The sequence below is a fragment of the Silurus aristotelis genome (assembly GCF_946808225.1).
Source record: "Silurus aristotelis genome assembly, chromosome: 17".
Taxonomy (NCBI): Eukaryota; Metazoa; Chordata; class Actinopteri; order Siluriformes; family Siluridae; genus Silurus; species Silurus aristotelis.
This window is the reverse complement of record NC_139590.1, coordinates 19,160,611-19,178,278: the sequence shown is the minus strand read 5'-3', so window position 1 is coordinate 19,178,278 and position 17,668 is coordinate 19,160,611. Positions and strand designations below refer to the sequence as shown.

Here is a 17,668-nt window from a genome sequence, read left to right as displayed (position 1 = left end):
TTCTTTTTCGAACAGAAACGTGCATCATCCTGCCGCAGTGCCCACTGAATAAACTTAATCCTTAATGTAGTGCTCAGTTAAACCACTTCTGATACTGATAGCAGCAGTAACGCAACATGAGCAGGTCTTACTCATAAAATATTGTAAAGGAAAGTGCTGATGGTTAACCATGTTTTTTTTAGACTGTGTCAGAGAGCAATTAACCTCCTATTGAGGCCGTAATAGTGAATTACAGGTTCTGCTGCTGCTGCTGCTGTGTTACTTTGCTGGCTGAGTATACCGAAGATGACAATGTGGATTTTCCCATAACACAAGCCATTATCTCACAACCCACTGGCTGCAGGATCCTATAGATGTATCACAGCTAAACCCATTAAACTCTATACATTCTGTTATGTAGGTATCTATAAATGGATAAATACTGCAACAACAAAAAAAGTTCAGCTGCATGTAGATTATTTTCCTGTCCTGGAGCATTTTATTGTATTTACAAAGCTATTAGAATACAATAAAACATTTCGGGACAGGAAAATAATCTACACGCAGCGGAATTTTTTTTTTTTGTCGCAGTATTTATCCATTTATTGTTTATTAGAATAAACATTTAGCAATTTGCAATGCAATACTCTCCGTTTTATTTATTTTTTGTTTTACTTTTTTTGTTAATTGTTTCTCGGTTTGTTTTTGTTTTTTTTACTCCCCGATTGGGATTTCCGTATTTTCTGAAAACAGCATGTGCTATAATCCGGGTGCAGTGTGACTTTTTGTTCTCCTCAAGAGCAAAACTCAACGAATAGCCCACATTATCAGATGAACACAAAAATACCAGCAGGAGCGACAAGGAGGAATTTTAATGGAAGTCCTGCTATTGTTCCCTGACCTTTACACACACACACACACACACACACACACACACACACACACACACACACACACACACACACACACACACACACACACACACACACACACACAGACTTAGCAGGAGGTCTTCCAAGTCTTTACTCAATCAGCATATGTATTCACTCACACATACACAGCAAGTATACTGATTGATAGTATCCAATTATTAATCCAAAATATCAATTAATAATTGATTTATATGATCAATATTTAAATCTTAAACCAAATTAATATATATATATATATAGGGGTGTCAGAATTAACGTGCTTACCCAAATAAAATTTAACTCCCTAATTATTTTCAACAGGTGATTTACGCAGCACGCATTTCTGTTTGACAATTTTTAATCAAACTATTAAATAATACAAATAAAAAAGCAAAATTAAAACTTTAAACACAACGAACATTTGTTCACAGCGTTCTTTCTTTACTCAGATATAAAATAAAAAAAATACTATGACCAATTTTGCAAAAATGACTGGATCTGTAGTGTGCAAATTTTGAAACTTTTTTGATACCACCTCATACAGTATGTACTGTAGGCTGTCCTTGAGTGGCCCAGACTTGAACCTGATTGAACATCTTCGAAGGGATCTGAAAATGGCTATGCATCGATGTTCCCCATTCAACCTGATGGAGCTTGAGAGGTTCAGCAAAGGAGAATGGCGGAAACTGCCCAAATTGGTGTGTCAAGCTTGTAGCTTTATACTCAAAAAGACTTGAGGCTGAAATTGCTGCCAAAGGTGCTTCAACAAAGTATTGATAAAAAGTATTGGATACTTATGTACATTTTAATGTACATAAGTATCCAATACTTTTTATCAATACTTTGATAAACATTTATTTACATTTATTTTTTTATACATTTGCAAATTTTTCTAACAAACTTCTTTCATGTTGTCATTATGTGGTATTGTTTGTAGAGTAAATAAGAAAAGTAATAGAGTAATACAAAGTTTCTTGTCTAAAACTGAATTTTCTTGTTGGCAAAATAATGACTGTAATTAGAAAGTCCAACAATAAGGTCACCAACAGCAGCTGAAGAATGGAGGTTAGACAATAAGCTCTCTCTCTCTCACACACACAAACGCACAAAGACTAACATACATACGCACACACACTCACAAGCTCATTAGCATGCCAATAGTTTGACCTCGTTCCCATCACAGATTACCACAGGGTTCAGACTCACACTCGTTCATTCATTGTAGTTGAGCTGACTGGGTTTATCTTAAATTCCACTGGAGTGCCATACCCACACAAACACACACACACACCCACACACACATAGTGGTTTAAACATATTCCAAAAAATTACTAGAGATGAAGATACCCAGTGTGTGGGGGAGAGTTTTTCTTACCACTGGCCACTCAGGGGCAGCTCTCTGTGTTGACCTACTAACAATGGACTAATATACAGTGCATTGTGTGTAGATTAACACCGAGAACTACCCCTAAGTGGAGAGTTACATCGCTAACCATAACATTGGTATGTGGTCTCATTCCACATTTACTGCTATAATAAACTCGACTCTTCTGGGTAGATTTTTGTGGAGATTTGTGCTCATTCATCCATAAGGGTATTAGTAAAGTCAGGTACTGATCTAGGTGAGGTGAGGAGGTCTGGGGTGAAGTCAGTGTTTACATTCATCTCAAAGGTGTTCAGTAGGGTTGAGCTGTACAGCAGGAGATCTTCCAGTCCAGCCCATGCAAAGGCAGTGTCATGCTGGAATGTGTTTGAAAAAGGCAGGTGTCCCAAAACATTTGGACAGAGGAGTACATTCTGTCTTATATCTCCATTTCAGTCACATCGTACGCCCCAAATACATAAAAATAAGACTATGCTATTCTATCCTTTCATTACAATGTTTTGTACTGGAAGTTTTCTTATGACACATAATAGAAAATACAAATTTTCTTTTCTTTTTACCAATGAAATGTCCTATGGAAAAAAAAGGACATTTAACAGTTTAGCGCTAAGGTATGGTCCTGTATTCATTTTGATGGATGGAGCGACACAGTATCTCGAAACACAGTCAATGAGATCGTGCTTGTGGCTGCTGGAAGATACCCTGAGCCCTGCATGATGCAAACTGCTGAGAATTGAAGTATTCTGGACCAAACAAAATGTTCACGATATCATTGTGACCTATTATTTGCTGTACAGGAGAGCAAGGATTATATCCTGCAAAAGCAGCAGCAGCTCTATAATAAGCTCCTTGTAACTGCCACAATTTGGTTATAAGCTTTACATTTACAACATTTGGCAGATGCCCTTTTCAACTAACAGTTATCTCAGTTATACAGCTGAGCAATTGAGGGTTAAGGGCCTTGCTCAAGGGCCCAGCAGTGGTGGTGCTGGTATTTGAACCTTCCGATCAAAAGTCCAACATCTTAACCACTGTTCACAGTTTCCCCTGCTCCTCAGGGTGATTTGAGGCTACACAATGGGGTCAGAAAAGCTGTGAGGACTACAATGGAAATAGGCAGTTCTTGGTATTCTGGTGATGTTGGTGGCAGAGTGATGATTCCAAAATTATAGATGGATGATGTTTCTTCTTAAGCCAGATGAGGCTAGTTCACCCTCTCATTAATATAACACTCCTCTGATTTAGCATGCCGGTTGTGGAAAACACTGCCAGACTGAGGTTATGGCAGTTGGCATTGACATGGTATGTAATAGGATGGGGTGGTGGGTGGCTTAGCATGGGTCTGGGGTGTGACAGACAATATTGTCTGGCGTTTATTTATACAATTTCTCGCTACCTTACTCTTCAAACAGTGGGCTGAACATATATATGCAAAGCAAAGCCAAAGCTGGGCTCTATGATAAAAATCAATGAAGAGCGAGCTGAAAAGTTACTAATGGTGTACCGTGCCATGCAGCACGGCATGAATAAAAAGCTCACGGGCACTCTTACCCCCCTGATCTGCTGTGTGGGAGTGGCCTGCTGCCAAGACTGTTATAATATAAAGGGTCAGCTATTACTGACATATCATTTGCTATTTAGAGCTTAGATACTGAATGGAAGAAGCAAATGAATGAGATTGCCCTACACACACACACACACACACACACACACACACACACAGTACTAAAACAACAGAGCTTGCTTGTATGCCGCACCCGTTCTGTTATCTCTCCCACTCTCTCTCCCTTGCTCTCTCTTACCCTAGGTGTCAGGATGGACTGGTCATCCCCTCCCTCTCTCATCACTCCATCATCCGTGGACATCCAGTGCTCGTCCTTGTCTTACTCCAACAGGTGAGAGCAAAAGATCAAAATCCGCAGCGCACACAAACACACACACTCTCTCTCTCTCAAACACATACACACACACACACACACACACACACACACACACACACACACACGTGTACACTCTGCAGCCCACCTCCTATATGCACAGGCTCCAAGCGTCTCACAGCTTACACACCCACACACACGCTGCTCCTGAGCTCACACACCGTTACCAGGCACGTCCAAACATGCGTGCACACACTTACACACACACACACACACAGGATGCCAATGATCTGCCAACAGTTGTTGAGTTCTGGCCACTCCTTCCTCTCTCTCTCTCTGTCTTTCTCTCAGACACACACACACACACACACATACACACACACTCTCTTTCAATCTCACACACTCTGCTGTTGCTAGGCAACTATTCAGCTGGGCCATCCCCTGACATCAGCTGGAGCGTGTGAGCGTTCCGTTGCACACACTTACACACACAAGGTTCTTCGTTTAAACTTAGACGGAGGTGAGACGTGATCACGCTCAGCCTCACACATCTGTAAGGTATAAATAACTGCATTTGTTCAGTTGTGTATTCAGTTCGACATATCCTGCCGTTTAATTCGTTTACAAACACAGGCATTTCAACCTTTTAAACACACCATTTAAAATGAAACCATCACCATGAAACAAGTATATTTCTGTTTAAATGTTCATAAGGTGTTTAGTGATGTGATTAATTGATGCTGTGTTTATATATTTCTATGTACAAAAAAAAAATAATTATAATGGAATAAAAGTTTCAAAGGTTTGTATCCCAATGAATAATGGTTAGGTTTTGCTGTCAGCTTATATTGAAAGAATAAAAAATATCTCATCTCAAACTAGAGGAAACTAGAGGCTCGACTCCAGAAAGAAAAAAAATGCAGTAATGTGTAATAACTTGTTCGCCCACAAAACCCCACTGCTATGTTCCCTTCACTGGCTTCCTGTAGTTGCTGCATCAAATTTAAACCACTGATGCGCTCCAAAAGCAGACCAGCACCCCTCTAACTCACAGAACCTATCCCACCCAGCACTGCACCACACTCCCTCCATCCTCTTCCACTGCTCAACTGTTCTCTCCATCTCTAAAGAAAGACATGCTCCAAGACTTTTCTCTGTTCTGGCACCAAACTGGTGAACCGAACTTCCACTTAATGTCTGAACAGCTGAGACTCTATCAGTCTTCAAATGATTTCTGCAGACCTACACGATATGGACAAAAGTATTGGGACACCAGACTTTTCCAGCCATATGAGATTCAAACCAACTCATTATAATTCCTGTTTTACCATCTCCACAATAAGATCTGCCTTATTTTGAGCCAAACTAATTCTCTTTTTACACAGTACCCATTATATAGACTTATTTTGATGCAAATTACTAACTGTTATTATTATTTTTTTTATTATTGGCCATTCCTGACATTACTATGGGTTTCTATGGTTTATCTGGTAGAGATTACTAGTGCTATCGAGTATTCACATAAACTTCACGTGATCTTCCTCTTTATGCGCACAGGGAGGAGTATGCATTGGCCTGGCATTCAGAAAAGCTTAAACTTTAAATCCCTTTTTAGGTAAAAAAAAAAAAAAAAAAAAAAAAAAAAAAAAACAATCAAAGCTGCAATGCGCAACATTTTGGGAAAGAAAAATTAGAAAAAAGTATACTTGCTGTGTCTGCCAGAGGAAAAGTCCAATCCAAAGCCCAATCTGGCACGCCTGAAACAAGTCACGGTGCAATCCACACCATATGGATAATAGTTTTTGGACACCTGAGCATATTATTTGTTCGTGCCTTTTGAAAATCCCATCCTACATTTAGTCCACATTTACTGTTATAATAAACTCCACTCTTCTATGTTCCACTAGATTTTGTGGAAATTTGTTCTCATTTAACTACAAGGACATTAGTAAAGTAATGATATTAGTAAGTCTGATACTGATGTAGGTGAGGAGGCTTGGGGTGCAGTCAGCATTCCAATTCATCCCAAAGGTGTTCAACACTGTGAGGTTAAAGCTCTATAGCAGGAGATCCTCCACTCCAACCCGTGCATAGCATTTCTTAATGGTGTTTGGCTTTGTGCACAGGGGCAATGTCATGCTGGAACAAGTTTGGATCGCCACGTTCCCTACTAGCATATTTCATGCTACTGTCTCATTCTTAACAATTGTGTGGCTCCAACTTTGTGTTAACAGTCTGAGGAAGAACCACATATGACTGAAATAGACAGGTGTCCCAATACTTGTGTCTATATAAATACAGTAAGTCTTTTATCTCAAATTCAAACACATTATACAATCCAGGTACATAAAAAAAAAGAAAATTCTGACTTCAACTTTAAGTTGCAAAACAAGAGAACACAAATCTAATTGAAATAAGTTGAACAATTATGGGTAACAGATTGTGTAATAAAAATACCCATAGATACCATCACTTAGATATTAGTATATGATGAAACTCAAACTCAAAACTCAATTTTTTTTGTAAATATATAAATAAACAAAGAATGAAGAAATAAATGAATTAAACTTTCAGGTGGTGAATATTTTAAGAGAAGAGTCTTACTCCTGGAAACACACATAACACTTTGTGGCTGTTATCAGTTGAAACAGCAGTGAGAGAAAAGAGCCATTTTTCATTTTCCTTCCCACATTGCATCAGTTCTGCCCCAGTTTCCAATTTCCCATAATTCCCAGGCAAACACACACACACACACACACACACACACACACACACACACACACACACACACACACACACACACACACACACACACACACTGTACATACTGTAGAGGGCTGTTAGAGCACTGACTGAAAGAGAAGTTGATTTCTTTAAAAGATGGAAAGTCAAACAGATATATAGATTTATAAACAGACAGACAGCTAGATAGATAGCTAGCTAGCTAACTAGATAGATAGATAGATAGATAGATAGATAGATAGATAGATAGATAGATAGATAGATAGATAGATAGATAGATAGACAGACAGACAGACAGACAGACAGACAGACAGACAGACAGACAGACAGACAGACAGACAGACAGACAGATGGGCAAATGAAAAACCGGGAGTATTGTAGGAAACATCTGTACACAGGGGTGTGTGTTATTACAGGTGTGGTTCACAGATAACACTTACTGTCCACATCAAAAATAACTTCATGCACCACACACAAACATACTCACACATACTCACACACACACACACACACACACACACACACACACGCACGCACACAAACACACACACAAGGTATGACCTTCACACCCATAAACACACACCAAGTACAGTATTAATTCTACAGTCAGTTTATCTGCGTTGCCATTTTTGACTATAAGTGTGTTAGTGTATTGTGTGGATGGATGTTTGTAGGGTGGCTGATCCTCAGGGCTTTAATGTCTCTATAAACAGACACACATACACACACACACACACACACACACACACACACACACACACACACACACACACACACACACACACACACACACACACACACACACACACAGAGCTCTGCAGTATGCTGTATGTTGGTGAAGGTCACAATCCATTCATCTGTTTCTTCTCAGCTATCTTGGAGTCTCCACAGCTGATTCACACACACTAAAGACAAGGTACATTTATACTGTATTTCAACCGAAGATTGAAGCTTCAGACTGGGAGATGGTGACTACAGGCCAATATTTATGCAGGGAAAGTTACGTGTATTCAGATGCACATTACACAGCTGCTTAAATAGATTTCCTATCGATTTTCTATGCAAATTGCCTGCACTTGGTTAAAGCCTGCAAGGTTGCCAGATTGTTCTCCGATGGAGGCGTCTTAGAGAGTGATTTACAGTAGTTTCTCTGTAGCACTTGCATTTAAACATCCCGAAAGAATCTGGGATAGAAAATAACGTAATATTCCTGCTTTCAAATATTATATGAAAAAGAAAAAGATGGTCACAATATACATGAGATTAAGATGCTGTTTAGTTACTATGATTACATGACATGATATACACTACCAGTCAAAACCATTTTTTTCTTAATTATTTCATTATTTATTATTTTGTATATTAATTCTGAGGACAGTAAAATGATTACAGAACAAATATGGAATTGTGTAGTCAACAAAAATATGTAAAATAACCCAGAATATGTTTTATATATTCGATAATTTAAAGTAGCCACCTTTTACTTTGATGACAGCTTTGCACACTCTTGCCAGTCTCTTAGTCAGCCTCACGAGGTTGTCACCTGGAATGGTTATCTTTAGAGTTCCCAGAGGTGTTGAGTGCTTGTTGGATGCTTTTCCTTCACTCTCTGGTCCAACTTATCTCAAACCAACTCAATTGGATTTAGATTGGATGATTGTGGAGGCCATCTGATGCAGCACTCCATCACTCTCCTTTTTGGACAAATAGCTCTTACATAACCTAGAGGTGTGTTTGAGGTCATTGTCCTGTTGGAAAACCAATGATGATCCCCTTTATGTGCAAACCAGCTGGAATGCCACGTAGCTGTAAAATGCTGTGGTATCCATGCTGGTTAAGGTTACACTCAATTTTCTCTAAATCATTAACCACCAATCATTATCAAAAGCAGCCCCATTCCATCAGACCTCCCCCTCCATATTTCACAGTGGGAACCACACATTCAGTAACCACCCATTCACCTTCTGTATATCTAACAAAGACATAATGGTTAGAGAGATCAGACAAATGGACACTCTTCCACTGATCTTATGTCCATTCCATTCCTGTTTCCCAAGTTTCTTCTGCTTGATGTTGTTTTGAAGTAATATATTATTTTCTGCAATTTGAACATGAAGGCCTGATTCACACAGTCTCCTTTGAACAGTGAGTGTTGAAATATGTCTGCTATTAGAACTCAGAGAGGTCATTTTCATTTTCTGAGGCTGGTAATTGTAATAAATGTATCCTCTGCAGCAGAGGTAGCTCTTGGTCATTTCTTCCTGGGACAGTCCTCATGAGAGTATGTTTCATTATAGCATTTGATGGTTTTGGAGACTACACTGGGGATACATTCTTGAGGATTGACTGACGTTCATTTCTTGGACTGTGTTTTTTTTCTTTACTTAACTGAGTTTTCCTTGCTGTAATATGGATTTGTACAGTAGTTGTAGTAGCGCCAAAGGGACTATTGACACTGTAATCACCCTTCCGTCTGCACAAAACAACTGATGGTCTGAAGAACATTAAGAATGCAAGAAGTGTCACAAATGAAGTATTTACAAGGCATACATGTGAACTAAAAAACATTTCAGGTGGCTACCTTGTGAATCTGATGATAGAATGCCATCAGTTTGCCAAGATGCCACACATTTACAAAAGGTATTCAACACATTTTTTGTTTACTACACAATTTCATACATGTTCTTTAATAGTAAATGTTGAGTCCAAACTTTTGACTGGTATGTAAAAGTTTCCACAGTGCAGCAGCAGTGGTGTTTTTAAACAGCATGGACTTACTGACCACATTATCAAGCATACGTCTATTGGCAGTCCACTTTTGTACGTGTACAGGGTGAGGCTAGAGCTTATCTTTTTCCATCCTTTTTCCATGCATGTTTATCATTGTCGGTTTAAGACCACAGGAAGCAGTGAAGAAGCACTACAGGCACAACCATTATAGTATCACTGTTGTACTGGAAATGATGTACCACTGAAATAAAGTGGTAGAGGTCTATTTCAGATACTTGCATATGTGAAAATGAAATTCCACTTACTGATTATAATCCAACAATCTACATCCTGCATCCTTTTTGGTTTTGTTCTTAAAATTTTTGCTTTGTAAACATTTACACTTTCAATCCAACGTACACATATTAATTATCAAAGGATTATTTTTCAATTTTCCTTATATTTTCTCCGCAAAACGTCTTTCAAGTGCGGCCTGTCACCCCTAGATGGCAGTATTCAGTAAAAAAAAAAAAACTACATTTTGAATAAACTTTTTATGTTGAAAACTGACACCTAGTGGTAATGTACACAGTTACACTGCTTTGTGTGTGTGTGTACGTTATTGTATACTATATTTACTTATTTTTATGTTACATCATCTTTTACCATGCCCACCTGATTATCTAACGGTAGCTCTTAGTTGTCCCAGGAAAGGAAAGACCAAGAAAACCAATAATATGGATTTGTAGCTATTGACTCTTTACACAAATAGGGCAATAATTCATATCAAAAACATATCATAGACTCATAAAAAACTCCTACCTGATAGTAAAAACCGTTGTCTGTCTGATATGTGTGTGTGTCCAGAATGTGTCCATGTGATTCCAGAATATTCTTCAGGATCTCATCACAACCTGAATCATAGACAATATAGGCAAAAAAATATGTCTGAATATGACAATATTGCAATAGTATTCAAAGTATACAAAATTATATTAAGTATCTGGCAAAATCTGCAGATCTGAATGTCCACTGTGTGCACCATATGAATCACTTGATGATAGTATAACACTGACATTTTTCTGTAATCCAAAATATAACATACAAATATGATTTTTGATTCTAAAAATGAAAGTTTAGCATTGTGTACCAATGTCAGGTCAGTCCTGGAAGGAAGTTTGTACTCGTACCTATCGTACATATGCTAGTTTAGATATAGTCAGGTCCATAAATATTTGAACAGTGACAGATTTGCCTCTGTATACCACCAAAATGGATTTGAAATAAAGCAAAAAATGTTTTTGCATCATGAGGCTTTTATTTCCATTTACATATTCTTCTCATTCTACAATTCTGGTAAAAGGTTGTCATCTGTCCAAATCTTGTTCCAGAACTAAGCAGGTTTTGCTTTTTTGAGCTGTTTTTTTAGCGGTTTGATCTGGAATTTCTGTTCTTTAGCATTGCCGATGTTTTGCATCTTGAGGTAAACCCTCTGTATTTACATGTATAAAGGCTACTCTTGGTTGGATGCCTTTGAAAAAGACTAGATTTTGGGAAGTAACAAAATGACAAGTCTTCCCAGAAGAGTGAAGGTTACTATGTTAGCAAAAAGGGGCTAATCAGGGAATAAATGTAACAATCTTATGCTCAGGTGTCCACAAATATCTGGCCATATAATGTATGTTGCAATACAGAAAGTTGTCTAATTCTACAAAAATATTCAAACCTATTTATAGAGAAGAAACTGCATGCTTAAGCCCTCCAGCATTAATTAGTAAGAGCCTGGGCACTTTTAGTTTATATAAACCCATAAACTGTATGTAAACATGTGTGTTTGTGTGTTTGTGTTTTTGTGTTTGTGTTTGTGTGTGTGTGTGTGTGTGTGTGTGTGTGTGTGTGTGTGTGTGTGTGTGTGTGTGTGTGTGTGTGTGTCCTGGGGCCTTATTAGCAGCTTAGTGCACCAGGAGACAAACCACACAACCGAACACACACCGTTTCTCCTCTGGAGCAGCTCCTCAAGTTTGTTGCTCAGCCATGTCAGTGGGGAGCTACAGCATTTGTAGAGGTTTCATTTACAACAGCAAAAATAAACTTAATGTTAATAAAATACTTTAAAAGAAAAAAGGAAATATCTTAGAAATGTTATTTCATTTTGTTAAATTGTGTGTCTTTTGCTAAAATAGTTTTGATATAGCATGTGGTATTCGTTGGACCACAAGCCCTTCCTTTCCTTCTCCATGCTCGTCTCTTCTTATAATTCTATGTTAGTTAATTAATCCTGGTTTTATTTGTTTTAAAAACATTTGAGATATTTCTAGCCTTTTTTTCTTGAATGTTTGCAGTGGTTTGTATCTTGATGTAAACCCTCTGTATTTCATTTTCTTGATGTCTTTTGACTGAATTAAAGACATGAACTGAATATTTAATTCAACTACTTCAGTGTTCTTCTGCCTTTTAGGTCAGGTGTTTGGCAAACAGGACAAACTAGAACAGGTAAACATTTTAAACCATATATCAAGAACAAGTCAAAAACTATTACAAACTGAGTACTGAGAGTATACTTTACACTGTTGTCCTTTTATACTATGAGTGAGTGTGTAACTGGGAAAACATGTGCTCAGTAAAACAAGGGTGACGGAGAGTGTTGTAGAGTGTGTGAAGTGAAACCTACGATAGCCATGTCTGAAAATCCAACACAGTCTAACATCAATTTGTGATATAGTCACAAACTTTATTCTATTGATTCGTATTTATGGACACGAATTTCCCTATTTATTTTTTGTGTCACTCAACAACGACTGGATCGTGGGTAGAGGATCATGGGTAATGCTGACAGAAATGCCAAAGTTAGCCTTTTCCCACATTTTTATCAGAGAATATGGCAGGAAATATAAGGTTAGTGTAAGGGTTGTACTGTAATAAATATGCGTGTCTCTAATTAACACAGTCTCCTTTATTCATTCATTTTCTCCCGCTTAACCGTTATTCGGGTCGCGGGGGCAGCAGTCTAAGCAGGCCCCCGCCTTCGACCGCTGCCCAAACCTCACAGCACCATCCCTTACGGTCCCTCCTGCAGGTGGTGAGCCCACGGGAAGGCGGCCCCACGTCACTCCGGCGCCACGGACCTTGATATTTCCCTCGTAAGGGACCCCCGGAGCATAGAGGGTTAAGGGCCTTGCTCAAGGGCCCAAGAGTGGCAGCTTGGCGATACCGGGGCTTGAACCCCAGACCTTCCGATCGGCAACCCAGCGCCTTAACCGCTGGAGCCACCACTCCCCCTCAGTCTCCTTTATTAACCGGGAAAATATGGAATTCCTTCCTGGAAGGAATCACTGATGATGGTTTATAATAGCCAGTAGCTTTCCAAATATAAAGCAATAAAAACAAGGATTAAATCTCCTGTTCGAATGTGGTGTAATGGTGCTTGAAGATTAAAAAATCAATTACAAAAAAGAACAAAAACAATACAGTATCCAGTTGCAGTAAAAAAACTTTGGCAGAGGCACCAAATATACTTACTATTGGAATACATTACACAGAAAGTCGTCCTCAGTGACACGAAAAAAAAAGGGGAAATTTGTCTGGTATTTGTCTGGCTCAATGCTGCTGGTAGTTAATATCCTGGGAGTAAAGCGCATTAAACTACACAACTCCACATTTCCATGTTGCACCATCAAGGCTTCGGGATTTGATATAAAACACTGTGCAGTGATCACAATCACGATCATGACCATGGTCATAAAAATCACATCAAACAATAAAAGGGGCAAACTCTCGCGGTGTTACCTTTAATGGCGAACACGCCATGGCAAAAATCTTTAAAGCCGATCTTGCCGTTTGCGTTCGGGTCCAGGCACTCCGCAAACTTCTTTATCTGAAATAAAAAAGAAAAGGACGGTTAAACGAATAAGCAAGAGGAAGGTCACATGTCTTTGACAATAAAAAAATATCAGTTATCAAACCGAGAAGACCAAAATCCAGAGCTGGATTACAGAAACATCTTAAATTGAGGTGAAAAGTGACATAAAAAACAGGAGAAAAAACTTGATCAAAGACACTTAGCACATCACTCAGGGAACTGCCTACCAGACGTCTCTCACTCACTAATGCACCCTCTGAAAAAGGCATTATGTGTCATAAAAATATATATGTCTCTTAGGAAGCCATATGCTGGAGCAGTAGGGAGCATATGGTGTTTCACAGCTTTAGACACACCAGAACAGTCACTTAACATTTAGTGCTGCTTCTAATAAAGTGATGCATAGCATTAAAACAGGGCACCAGGGTGAAACGTACTGTGTGAAATCTTCTATCAGCTGAGGCATTTCTATAGGACATATGGTGCATCATAAAGGAAACACATTAAAACTTTCATAGTCAAACATCTTAAACGCAGCACAACTCAGTGTTCCAAGATGGCTCACATACATACAGCGAGACTGTACACTAGTATACAGAACTGTTTCATCACTTATTTCCAGACCTTCTCTTTCTATTTTGTGTTGTTATGCAATGCGAACATTGCACTGTTTCCCCTTAAGCATCATTAAAGACCCATCTGTCTGTCTACATGCATTAAACATTAAGCTATTATAAATAATAAAACTATTACTCAAAAAGCTAACTCAAATAAGATATGATCGTTACAGTGCTAGGATTTAAATTGTCCTAAAAAATAACCAGCCAGGTTCATAATGCACACACACAAGACAAACAAACCATGCTTTCATGTCAAGGGTGTCACTAAAGATGCCATGATTCGTGCAGCATAGAAAGCTGCAGTGTTTTAACCCAGAGAGCGAGTAATTAATGATAACGACAACCTCATGCTAATTGGTGAGGAAATGCTTGTAATGAACTCTGCTGGTCAAAAATCCTCAACTCTGTTCAAATATTGTGCTCTAGAAAGCGCAGTTTGTGTTATAATAATCACAAGATACAGTTCTCTACACAATTATTGGTACAATTAGCAAATATCAGCAAAGAAGGCTGTGAATCATGTTCTTTACTCTTTAACATTTGGATCATTTGTTCCAAGAAGAAATTCCCAAAATACTTCACTCTCATAGGTATCAAAGAATGTGGTTGACATGGATATCAAACAATGGCATTGACAAAAAGACAGAGGCGGAAATGGTGGTGCCACAGTTGCGAGTTTCATTCGGAGTGACGAGAGTGACGAGAGAGGGACCATGCAGGTAGGACGTTTTGGAGACAATAGAGGGCACAACTGAAATGGTTTGGACATGTGCAGAGGAGGGACAAGGGGTACATGGGTAGAAGAATTCTGAAGATGGAGGCACCAGGCAGGAAAAGAGGGAGGCCGCAGAGGATTATGGATGTGGTGAGGTTACGCATGAAGGTGGTTGGTTTGAAAGAAGCAAATGTAGAAGAGTGATATGAAGCCAAAATAAATAAACAAACAAATAAATACACGCGTGTGGCACAATTATTGGCCCCCTTATTAATTCATATGAGTAAGATATACTTAATTGTTTGTATTTAGACTATTTTAGTGCACATAGGTGACTAAGAACATGAAACATGTTGAACTGTTACTACCTGTTTCAGAGGGGTATAAATCTAGGTAGCACATAGGCTAATTTCTCTTATACATATATATATATATAAAAGACAAGGACTACACGTTCATACAATCACACATTAGTCATCATATGCTTCAGATCAGACTCATGCATATAATCAGCATAACAGAAACCTGCCAATCATAAGAGATGCAAAACAAAAAGACTTTCAGTTGTTTGTGTCACACATGCATTAATGAGGTCTAATCTATGAGTCTGGTATGTCAAATATGAGTAATGGCAACCTGTTTGACTGAGACACCACACACACACACACACACACACACACACGCACACACACGCGCGCGCGCGCACAGAGCTTAACAGAGCTATCCAATTATACACATCTGGAATGATGGCAGCAATGATTATATGACATATGATATGAAACCAGCCAGATGTCAGAGAGTAACAGAACATATCACAGTCTAGATCTCATTAAGAATATAATCTACAGGTCAGAGGACAAGGGGAAAAAAACGCAGCTTTACCTCCTCATCCGTTTGGCCGAATTGCCTTCCGAGATGCACGAAGTGTTCAACTCGGATAAATCCGTCTTCATCTTCATCACACATGTCGAAGATTTCCTTCAGCTTCCTCACTAACATCATGAGATGCTCAGGCTGGGGAGCGGAAATGCCCTCCATCGTTTATCAGTCATGTATCATGTATCATCCCCCCCTCCAGAAAAAAAAGCACTATTACACGAACACCAGAGAGAAAATGCAGTGTGACTGCTATCATCTGTTCTCTCTGTGCTTTACTGTTAGTTTCATCATCATCATCATCACTACCATCACCAGCAGCACCTTCGTCATCAGCAACAGCGTCATCAGCACCATATGATCGGTGGGAGGGACATAATGCTGACGACAATCCGAAACCCCGCCCACTTCCAGAACCACTTTCTGAGTTAAATTTGTAGGTACTTGCTTTTGGGGTGAAACAGTGAGTGGGTTACATTCATAAAAACTGTTGTTTTTTTTTTGTTTTTTTTCTTCAATGTTCTGTAATAAATCTATACATTTCCTGACTGAAACGTGTTTCCGCTTTGCACCTGAAGTGAAAGTTCAAACACTCCAAAATATTTAAATATATACTACAAACTATATAAAAATATACTGCAGTAGTTAATAAAACTCTTCATTTAAGTATAAAAATGTTTTGTGAGAAGAAATCTGTCGTTATGTAAAAATGTTCAATAGAAAACCCTGAGAGAAGTGGTTTGTTAATGATTGTACTGAGAATCTTATTGGTTTTAATGGTCCCTTTTGGTCTCTACTGGTAATCTGCTGCTTTCTATTGGTTGCTTGTAAGGTCTAAAACACCAAAGACTAATAGCTTGAGCTGAGATCTCAAAACTCTGGGCTTCTAGTAGTTCCTAGAATAGCGAAGTCCACTAAAGGTGGTAGAGCATTTTCACATTTAGCTCCTAAACTCTGGAATAGTCTTCCTGACAGTGTTCGGGGTTCAGACACACTCTCCCAGTTTAAGTGTAGATTAAAAACATATCTTTTTAGCAAAGCCTACACATAACACACATTACACACATCACACACATCACATCATAACCTTGTGCTCCAGAATATATGATCACATGCACATCAACTTGTGCTGTTAATATCATGAACAGCAGCTACGCTAATTCCTCTCCACTGCTTCTCTTTCTCTCCCCATCCCGAGGCATCCTGAGGTTTGGCCAGCTCCAGTCACGTCCCACCTCGTGAAGATTATGGACCTATGGATGATCATGGAGAAGTAGATGCCGAGTGTTTAAAGGCCCTGCCATGGAGAAGCTGATGCTGGATCTATGATGATCACAAATTGTTCTGTATTGTTGAAAGATTTATGATCAAACTCTTGATGTCACCCATATGAGGATGGGTTCCCCTTTGAGTCTGGTTCCTCTCAAGGTTTCTTCCTTATATCATCTAAGGGAGTTTTTCCTTGCCACTGTCGCCACGGCTTGCTCATCAGGGACAAACGTACACCATTCACCTTCACTGTTGTTTTCTGTAAAGCTGCTTTAAGACAATGTCTGTTGTGAAAAGCGCTATACAAATAAACTTGACTTGACTTGACTTAATAAAAAAAAAACCTTTGCTAACTTGTGGATCACATGATGGTATCTACTGGACACCAACAGATACCATAAGGACATTATTAAGTATCCCAATTAATGATCTAATCATGTATACAATGATATATATATCATTGTATACATGATTAGATCATTAATTGGGAATAGACACTAAGTCAGTGTGTAAAATTCTTGGCTAATAAGTTTTCCAGAGCTTTACTATTGCTATTTTCATCCTGAATTTATTTCACACTAGAGCAGTGGTTCTTAACCTTGTTGGAGGTACTGACCCCCACCAGTTTCATATGCGGATCCACCGAACCCTTCTAAATTGGAAAAATAAAATGTGATTTTTTTCAAATTCAAAACATAGGTATATATTGTAATGGTGCACAAAATGA

The 17,668-nt window shown here is 38.7% G+C and overlaps 1 protein-coding gene across 3 annotated transcripts in view; it reads right to left on the bottom strand.

Annotated features, from left to right (window-relative positions):
* The window catches only part of rab11fip4a (RAB11 family interacting protein 4 (class II) a), a 30,770-nt gene extending 14,688 nt beyond the window's left edge, over positions 1-16,082 (bottom strand). Inside the window, exons 1-3 of one of the 3 annotated variants that reach the window (XM_083565860.1) lie at positions 15,679-16,082; positions 13,389-13,476; positions 10,425-10,516 (exon numbers count right to left, since the gene is read on the bottom strand). In XM_083565860.1, coding sequence (XP_083421986.1) covers positions 10,425-10,516; positions 13,389-13,476; positions 15,679-15,834 — 336 coding nt within the window. In that variant the 5' untranslated portion in view covers positions 15,835-16,082. Of the gene's footprint in view, positions 1-4,076; positions 4,544-10,424; positions 10,517-13,388; positions 13,477-15,678 lie in introns of those variants that run through there. The other 2 variants (XM_083565862.1, XM_083565861.1) reach the window with 2 other exon arrangements.
* Positions 16,083-17,668: the final 1,586 nt, after the last annotated feature.